This window comes from Microtus ochrogaster, unplaced genomic scaffold (assembly GCF_000317375.1).
Source record: "Microtus ochrogaster isolate Prairie Vole_2 unplaced genomic scaffold, MicOch1.0 UNK88, whole genome shotgun sequence".
NCBI classification, from domain to species: Eukaryota; Metazoa; Chordata; class Mammalia; order Rodentia; family Cricetidae; genus Microtus; species Microtus ochrogaster.
The window spans coordinates 1,132,090-1,141,904 of record NW_004949186.1 but is presented as its reverse complement, the minus strand read 5'-3'; the positions used below and the strand labels follow the sequence as shown (position 1 = coordinate 1,141,904).

Sequence of the window (9,815 nt, the reverse complement as noted above, 5' to 3'; positions counted from 1 at the left end):
AGAGAGAGAGAGAGAGAGAGAGAGAGAGAGAGAGAGAGAGAGAGAGAGAGAGAGAATGTCAAATAGGGAAGCCATTGAGAATTTGAGCATATTCAGGGATCAACACTTTCACTTCAAAACAATTAGTGAGTATGGTTTATTGGGCATAAAGTTTTATTTCCACAGTCATCCATTAAAGAATATACAATTGTCTAAGAACACTTGAATATTTACAAAATGGTCACTCACCAAGAAGCAAAAGGAAGTATCAGAATTGCTATCTTATGACTGCTGGGTTTTGTGATGGTCTTTTATAAGAACTACCTGGGGTCTCATAACAGCCACATCAGTTCCCCTGAGAGTGATGCCTCCCACAATTCCCCATAAATCTGTGAGGCTCCACACTGCAGTGGTTCTTTCCCACCTCCCCTCATCCGCACACTGAGGAAGAAACTCCAGCCAGGGGTCCCATTCAGTACAATCGAACAATGTCGGGACCACAACACAAGGCATCTTCCCAACTATTTCCAACAGAGACCAAAGGATAATTAAAAGACAGAACTCCTGTTCCCTCCGCAATTGTTTAGGATTTATATCAAGAAAAGAGTGGGGAGCACATTCTGTCCCCAACTGTCTTGTGACGATTATAAAAAGGAGACCAGCGTTATTCAGCTTTTTTATCTTTTGAAAGTTCTTGGCTGCACCGCTCTTGCCTGCACCTCAGATGAACTCCTGCTCACTTCTCCCTGACAACCACTGCCAGGCCTCCCCAGTGGTGTAGCTTCCTGGGACCCTTGAAGCATTATCACAAAGCCAGAGGCCAGTCTGACTGCAGACTTTGAAAACTTCAATATTGTTCAACAGGTGTTATTTATTGATTGCCTTCAACAATCAGGGTCTCTTTCAGATGTTAGCAATTTTAGGTAAAATGGTTCCTTGATCTCCCCATGTTAATAGTGGTCATTGTGAGCGACAGCAGCGGAGGCTCCAACTAGAAGCAGTAGGGTTACTAAAACCTTTGTGTGTTCTTTCTACCTCTTTGATTATCTTTCTTAGTGTCCTTTTCAGTGAACATCTTTCTTTCAAGCTCCCTAACCTACCACATCTTTCCAAGCTTCAAGTGTGGGACTCTAGCTGAAGGGGAGCATTATCTTCTCAGAAGGGGGAACCAGCGAGAAGGGCACCTGCACCAATTTACATCTATTAAACCCATTTGTCCTTCTTAAGAGCCCGTGACATTCACCTGTGCATAGGATTGTAAAAGCCTCTGTCAGAGAGACACGCTGCTGAGATCTGATGCAGGGTCGCAGCGCTGATGCTCTGTGCTTGTTATTCTTGCTATCCGGTGCAAGGAGCCAACGCTTACTCAGCAGGCGCCTAGGCCAGCCAAGTCACAAAGTCCGTGCTGAAAGCGCACGTCAGCAGTTCCCGGAGATAAAAGGCTCAACGTGGTAGCAGGAAGGTTAATGTTGACGGGTAGAGCTGCCACCATCCTCCATCTCTTATGAAGATTCCCTCACAGTTCACCCCAGTTCTATGGGATTTTTAGAAGCTACCTAAGAATCCCTAATTTAATAGCGTCATCTGCAGAGAATGCTTGAGTCAGAATCAGGGTGGTCAAGAAGCTTCTCCATGATTAGGCATATGGTCCCTTAGTCCCTCCACATTGACCATGGGAAGTATGAGCCACAGCAGCATAGTGTCCATCTGGTCAAACGTTGTCCTGCTATCCCAAGGCTTCCTGGTACACACATGGGACAACCATGCCCCTCGCTCCACCCAGAAAAGTCAGACAGAATTATACGCCCTAAAATATGGCTCTTTAGAAGCTTTTGACTGATTTCATATCTTTTATGTTAATGGTTGCAGAGAGAAGGCCTTATCAAGGATGGGTTTTTGATTTTTGTTATTTTAGGTTTGGACTGGAAAGGGGGTGTGGCAGAATTGTCCCATCTTCTTTTCAGATGCATGCTCCATCTCCCTTGTAAAGTAAGTTCTAGCTCAACAATTTCTCACGTGGTGATAGTCATTGGCTGACATGAATGGCATTTAAAAAAAAATAGAGACAAGGAAGTGACAGTTTTTAATTTCTTGTATAGGATCACTAATTTTTGGAACACACACATAGAATAATTGGTGAAGAAAGTCACTATTAAACGTAACAAATATGGCATGGTGCCATTTGTAGAGAAATCTGACTGCCTGTTCCTCGTTATTTGCTTGTTTGCACGGCCTTGTATGAGTTCTTAAGATCTTCAAAGACGAGCCTTGTGATCCATTCTTTGGGGCTATTTTCTGTTCCGCTGAGAGTGTTTGTTGCTGCCAGGGGCAGGTGTGTGCATGAATTATCTTACCCATGTCAAGGCCAATTACAGCTGTGTAGACTCAACCTGGCAGCACCAGACTGATAAACACAAACTTCGAAAGGACACAAAGCAGATTAAGTCAGGAACCAGAAACTGCAGGACCAGAGTGAATATTATTGCCTGGTGTGAATGAGGGTAGGAAGGGGCACATGGCATTTGTCACTAACACTGTGACTCCAGAAATCTCCAGAATCAGTATTGGCTGTGTGGGTTGGTTATTTTCAGAAGTGCAATGGGCAGCTTGCAGGGAGCAGTCACTCAGGGATAGGGGTTCGGGCACTTGTCCCCTGCTACTGTCCTGCGGACTTCACTGGGACGTTGGAACTCAAAAGCAGCCTTTGCTTTGAAAGCTTTGGAAGTCCCTTTATTTTATAGGCTACATGTGGTAAAACTTGCTTATTATGTACGCTATAGCTTGCAAATCTCCTATCTTCTTGTTTGTGCTGTTTATGTGAAGATGGGATGATGTGTAGGTCTAGAGGCTTTATTAGTAATCTTTTTATTTATTTAATTATTTATTTGTTTGGTTTTTTGAGACAGGGTTTCTCTGTAGCTTTGGAGCCTGTTAGTAATCTTATCTTCATTGTCATACAACAAACACACACCAAGCACCTACTAGGATGCTGGGAATACACCTGTGAGATGCCTATTTTATAGATTATGGATTGTCTCAGGTCCTGATGCTCAGCGTGCTGCGCTGGAGGTTCTTGGTCCAGCTCTAGACTCTGGTTTTGTGGGCCGGTATTTTCTTTGTGTGGCTGAAGAGTTTCGGAGAACGGCCCTTGGAGGAGCTGCCTTGGCTGAGGCTTGCATGGTTGAGTGTCTAAGTAAAAGAGCACAAGACACAGCTTCCTGCCGAGTGATATAGCCTGGGGAAATAAATGAGAGGAATTTCAAGGTCAATATTTTTCTTTGAAACATTTAGCGAGTCTTTGTTTTATGCATATGAGTGTTTTGGCTGAATGTGTGTAGGTTGACACACATATGCCTGTTGTTCCCAGAGGCCAGAAGTGGGTGATAGCCCTCCTAGAGCTGGGCTTGCAGGTGATTAGTAGCCAATAGGTGATGGGAACTGAACAGCAAGTGCTCTTAACCACTGAGCCATCTCTTCAACTCAACAATTTTATAGAACAAAAATATTCTCAAAGGTGAACGAGAGTTCTACTTCTGTGATTAGCATGCCTTGGTCATGCTATCCTTGGGGACAGGAAGTGTTTATTTCTACTGTTTTTCTTCAATGAACATGATACTTAAGTGTCACTGTCAACCTGAACAACCTAGATAACCTAAATATTGAGGCACACCTTGAGGGTATTTCTGTGAAGGTTTTTCTAGAGACAATTAACTGGGGGAGCCCCATCTTGGATGTGGGTGAAAACTCACACTCTTTTGCTCCCCTTCTTCCTGACCGGGATGTGAAAAGCGGTTCTGTTTCACGCCTTCCCTGTCATGATGGACTGGCACCTCTAAAAACCTTGAGCCAAAATAAGTTCTCCCTAGCCAGAGTGGTTTCTGTAAGATCGTCTGTCACATGAATGAGAAGAGCTGAGTAACACAAGTGATTATAGTCCCCGGTTAGCTTGTCAAGACATTCGGAAAGAAACTTGAGTGATGCTTAGCCTTCTCCTAGTTATCAAAGCTTTCTTCAACCCAGAGAAAGATAACATCTGGTTTAAAAGATAGATATGTCTTTCAGTTTCTCAAAGCACCATCCTCCCTGTCCCCACTAAATTCTCTGAGTCTATGTGCTTTTAAAAAAAAATCCCATTATAATTCAGAACTCTATTCTCTTCAAAGGCCTTCTGAATCAGAAGCCCAGAGAGCAAGGCACAGGAATCTGCACTTTAATAATATGACAGATTTTATGAATGCCTCTGCACTTAAGTTTATTGGTTTCCTTGGCATTTGGCTCTAAAAACAAAACCACCAGAAGGGGCTTCCACTGTACTTCAGACAATCTTCAGTAGTCAACAAACCTCAAGTCCTTGTTTCCTAGTTTTTTAACCCTGGTAAGGTTATTTAATTCATCTGGGTTTCAGTCTTCTACCTGAATAGGGAGGACTATGCAGTAGAGGAGGTGAGCAACTAGAGACAGTCCTGTAAGATAAAGGAATTAACAGCAATGAAGCCTTCCAACAGGTTGATGCTCGTGGTGTGTTCGTGCCTTTGGAAACCATGGTTTCATCTGTGCTTTGTAATAATCTGAGTGAATTTGGTAGAAAGGGAGAAAGAGCAAAGTATGAGCAGATGGAACCATGGGCTTTGGAGAAATCACCGACTGCCTGAAGATCTCATCGACCATGGCTGGTTGAATGGTCTTCATCAAATTACACAGTTTATGTGCGGTTCTGGTTCTATGACTATATTGTACATAATGCTCTTGGCAGGGTGCATGGGCTATGTCAAATGCTCTAACATGTAGTTATCACTGTTGGGAGTAAACTGTCTTTGATCTTACGCAAACAGTAAGGAGGGGATCCCTTGTGCGAGCTTGTGTTAGCTTTCCAAGTCCAGTGTATTGATCTACTAGATCAAGTTCATATAAATCTCAGAGAGTTGTTAACATTTTCTAAGAATCCATACTCTAATTTCTTTAAACCCTCTTAATTCACCTATAAAACTTCCCTGCCTATTGTCAGGGATAATCATTTTTGAACTTGGCTAGCCAACCATGTTGGTAAAATAGGTCGGCAGAGGTCATCCTTCTTGGATTATTTATCCAGAGGGGTGACTTCTGGCTGTGATGAATACGCACCCTGCTGATAGGCCTGGTTCTGGGAAGGTAGTTAAACTCACCCAGCTGCTGCTGGTACCCAAGGCTGTGGATGTACCGGTTCTGCAGGGCCTTCCACTGGGGCCTGGAGTCATAAATCCTCATGATGCTGTAGAAGTAGCACCGCTGCCCTTGATTTAGGTCCTGTTAGAATGAGGAGGTGACTGATAAACCCCTATGTAATTACAAGTGTGACGCGTCAAAAACTAATGACCACAGGAATAAGATGCTTCTCTTAAGGTGACACAGATTTTTATGGGACATGAATAACCAGGAAATTTCCATTCACCATTTGTATAAATCATCTTCTCCTTGTTTGGATGATGATGAAAACAGGGAAGGAAAAGGTTCTAGGTTCTTTAAATCATAATTTTATGCCGAGGGAGATGTAAAAGCTTCCAGGATATGAGACTTTTATTGATCCTTATTGGGGAAAAAAAGGCTGTGGGAATCTACTCAGAGCCTGACGGGTGGAGGCTTCCAGATAGCTGAAAGGTTCAGTGGAAAGTTCCCAGTAAGGAATTAGGATAGAATATCAAGTGGGCGATGGGCTAAGAGATCAACATTGGCAGGAAAAGGCGGGCAATGAAAACAGAGGAACCAGGCATGGTGGTACATGCCAGCACTTGCGAGACAGGGGTCAAAGGAGCAATTCAAGTTCAAGACCAGCCTGGTCTACCAGTGAGTTCCAGGACAGCAGGGTTACATGAGGAGGGGGGAGGCAGAAAGATCAGACATCCAAAGTCATCCTTAACTGGGCTGCATGAGACCCTGTCTCAAAAGTAAATGGGAAAATTTTGACAATGGCATCAACATTCTAGAAAAACCAAGTTAAATAAGTTTATCTTGGATATAAAATACCCCAGAGACAGAAATTTCAAAGCCAAATGAAAACCACGTGGAAACCCTGCCCTTACCCTGTTACATGTAAACATAGGTTAAGGCAACTTACCGGTTAGACATTCTGTGGGGGACTGGAATCTGAAGTCTGTGAGACAAAGTGTTTTTTTAAGTCTAGGGCCTTTAAATTTGATATTAAAAGAAAGCCCAGAGTAAAAAATAGCAAGGCCAGGAGCCTCACAATGCAAGAATCAACCCCCTCTCAGTTTTTCTGTATTATATATGCCTTATAAATTTAAAGAAGAGGATGGATTTCATTCCTGAGTAACTAATTCTGTCTTTCACATGATTACAGAAAAGGCAACGTGAAAATTGCTAGCCCACTTTAACAGCAAAGCTCCCCGGTACAATGGGAATTTCCCTTACATCAGGTAAAAATCTTGAAAGTTACAGTTTTTATTTTATCAAGAAAAACTATGCTTATTTCTTTACCAGTGTTGAGAACTTTAACTATCCTAAATGAGAAGTCAGTAGCAGGCTACATTTCTGATATTCTTACACGGTCCCCTATCTTTCTTGGAAGAGATGGAAGAAAAGCGAAATTGTTAGAGTTCCTATGTGAATGGCTATAATTAGCTCGGTGGGAAAGACGCTGACAGCATGAACAGGAAGCCACGATGTTGATGTTGCCAATGAAGTGCGCTCCCACGGTGGTGCGACAGCCACGCACGCACGGAGACTGCTTAGCCGACTCCACCACTGGGGGTGTTTAGGGTTAGGCTGTGCCAGCGCGCCTTCATTTACCCCTTCAGCAGGCACTTACTGCAGGTCAAACAACACTCTCCTCCTACACAGACAGTAGAAAAAAGTCCTCAACCCTCCAAAGAGAAAACAAGCCTTCCCTCCCGGAACAGGATGTCGCACCGCACCTTCAGTAGTGGGTTGTCAGCGGCAGAGGCAGGGACTCGAATGCGAGGTATCTGTGGAACATTCCGGGGCTTGTACTGCCTTTTCAACTGTCTCCCCATGTTTCTTTGTCTTGTATCTCCAAAGAAGAAACAACACAGAATCCGTTTTCATATTGTTTAACCAGCTTTGGGGATGGACCAAAGACAGTAAGCATATAAGCAAGTTTTTTTCCCAAAGACTGTTTCCTCCTATTTCCTATTAAGTAGATGTCTTCAGTCTGCTAGTTACCGTCTTTCCTATCCTCCGCTCTGGTAACGGAAGGATCATCCAGAGCCCTTGTCTTCCTGCTTCTCTGTGTCCAGTGTGGCTATCTTGTAGAGACATCCAGCATACAGCAGTTACTTCCTCACAATCTTAAATAGTACTGTGATCTTATATGGTTCTAAAAGAAATGTCTATGTCTTTGGGTGTTTGGGGGGAAAATTAAAATTGGAGAAAAAAATAAGATTATCCATCCTCAAATATTGCTAACATTTGATTAGTTTCCATTTATTTATTTAGGTAGTAAATATTGTATTTGATTTTAGGAAAGGGGTGATCACAATACAGATATATTATGAATCTTCCTAGGTTATTAAATGTTCCCTAAAATATAGCTGCTAACAGATACAAAGTGTGTCCACTTCTTGCACACTTAGATCTGTGGTTTTATACCACCATGCTACACAATAAACTGCGATTCCACCACGTTTCTCTCCCCTGCCTGATAAAGGTCAGAACGAAGGACTTCCCTGCAAGGACGACATCCCCATTCTCGGTGCAGTGGGGTTTGGAATCTAAGGTTTGTCCAATAAAGAAAACCAAACAGCCTGAGAAGAGTGTGTTGGTTAGGGTTGCAGAGGCCAATAGAAACCCTGGGCATTTTCCTCTTTGCTCGCTCCTCCGCCCTTCACCAGCACAGATTACAGATGACAGAAAGAAAAGGCACAACAAACTAGTGTAACAACTGACCCTCTAGACACAGCAGATTGTTATCAATACCTCATCACTGGCTAGCTAGAGAAGAGAGCCTGGAATAGCAGCCACACAGCTCTAGAACCGGCAGACCCGAGTATCTTCCACTAATTATTTGACTCACTAAGGTCATGGGTGTAGAGTTCTCAGTGCATGCCTGTGTCTTCTCTTTCTACCTGCCTCTAGTGAATGCTCATGCACACACACACACACACACACACACACACACACGGGCATCACACACACACACACACATTCCTAAAAATAGTTCAATAGCAAGGCGTGGTGGTGTACACTTTTAATCCCAGCACTTGGGAGCCAGGGGCAGATAGGTCTCTGTGAGTTCCAGGCCAGGCTGGTCTCCATAGAGAGTTCCAGGAATATAATGAGAGACCCCGACTCCAACAACAAAAATCTCAATGCATGTGGGAATTCTGATCGGCTCAGATATGAGATCTAGCCATGGGGATCTTCCATAGCTGAAATGTATTAAAGAAGGATCAGTTAGCATCTCTTTGTGTTCTGTTCCCAAGGCATAAGCCCATAAGTGAAACTGTGAATACTCTATTTAATACTGCTTTTCTTTAGTGGGTACCCTGGGATCTGTACCAATCAAGACACACTCTTTGCATGTTCCCTCTGATTGAAACCTACATTCTTTCCTGCACTCAAATCATTTCAATATCCCTCCTCCCATTTTCCAGGTCTGCAGAGCAAAGAATAAATATTCTTCAAAGCTAGAATGATTCCTTCTGTCTTCAAATAGCGCGAGGAAATGACAGATGATGTTTCTTGTGGCAACAGCTCACGTCTGCTTTTCCTCGGGCTGTTGCTGAAGAAATGTGTCTTACCCATTCACGTGGCCTACACAGGATAAAGTTTGATTAAAATGCCTGGAGAATGCGTGGGGGAAACAACCTACAAGTTAAATGAAATCTGAAACCCAAGGACAGATTTGCTTAAAAAGAACTTACCTTATATTGTGGGTCCTTGTTTTAAACGCTAGCATCCATACCCAAGGTAGTCTTCTTGCAATGTTCTCTAGCCATGGAGCAGTAGCAGAAACCCAGTGTGTTGATAAACTAATATCCAGGCAACACCACGAGCTGAGACAAAGGACTGGGGAAGCTTGGTTGCATGTCTTTCTGTTTCTGGGTGAGGCTTTTGTTGCTGTTTGTTGTCCTACGTTTCACATCTGATGAAGGATAAACCTCTAAATCTATCATATCGGCATTATATGCAAGCATTGAAAAAAGGCATTCATGGAGATAGATGCTAAGGATTAAAGGGAAAGAAATTTATTAGTGCAACAAGCCACTCCGTGTGTATTCCCCAAATTTGGAGTCAGAAACATCCATTCCCCTTGCTCAGAATGGGCAAGGAATGGTTCCTACACATGTAAGGCAGGAATGTGACTGTGATAACCTATGGAATAAAGTCATAATTCAATACAATGGCCTTCTTCATACTTCTTGTGGGGAGTAAGGTATTCTTTATGCTCCTGTTGGTTAAAAGCTACGTACGTGGAAGAAGATATTGCCCACACTGACCCGCCCTTCTCTGATAATTGATGACATTATTTACTTCTCAAGAATCCTTTTTCTGGGACTATATGAGGGGTGTGCCGAGATGGAAGACCAGAAGCAGGTTCCGTGTGATGCCAGGATTGAGAAAAGGCATATGAAAAAGGGAGGGACGTTACGCAAAAAGCGTAGAAGGGCAAGGGCAGGAGGAAGCACAAAGGGATTCAGAAACAGCTGGATAGGCTGAAGATATGCAAAGGCTAAGCAGCAAAAAGCAAAGAACCAGTCTACCAGGCCCCCCACCCCCCCGTGGAAGAAAGGGAGTCAAATCTTCCACAGTGTAAGCCAGGCAAGCAGGGAGATGGTTCACTGGGTAAAGATGCTTGCTGCCAAGCCTGACAACCTGTGTTT

At 43.4% G+C, this 9,815-nt stretch overlaps 1 protein-coding gene across 1 annotated transcript; it reads right to left on the bottom strand.

The window, feature by feature from the left end:
* Positions 1-137: 137 nt before the first annotated feature.
* Fam216b (family with sequence similarity 216 member B) lies at positions 138-8,928 on the bottom strand. Its single transcript, XM_005370877.3, has 4 exons — positions 8,856-8,928; positions 6,888-7,003; positions 5,142-5,262; positions 138-3,214 (listed from the first exon to the last, which is right to left on the bottom strand). The coding sequence occupies exons 2-4, from the start codon at positions 6,984-6,986 to the stop codon at positions 3,030-3,032; spliced, it is 405 nt and encodes a 134-aa protein (XP_005370934.1). The 5' UTR covers positions 6,987-7,003; positions 8,856-8,928; the 3' UTR covers positions 138-3,029.
* Positions 8,929-9,815: the final 887 nt, after the last annotated feature.

Bases quoted from the DNA above. Each gene is read 5' to 3' on its own strand.
- Fam216b (XM_005370877.3), bottom strand. From the start codon at position 6,986: ATGGGGAGACAGTTGAAAAGGCAGTACAAGCCCCGGAATGTTCCACAG. The intron at 5,263-6,887 runs GTGCGGTGCGAC...TCATTCTAACAG, and splicing joins CTGACAACCCACTACTGAAG to GACCTAAATCAAGGGCAGCG. The intron at 3,215-5,141 runs GTGAGTTTAACT...TTATTTCCCCAG, and splicing joins TGGGTACCAGCAGCAGCTGG to GCTATATCACTCGGCAGGAA.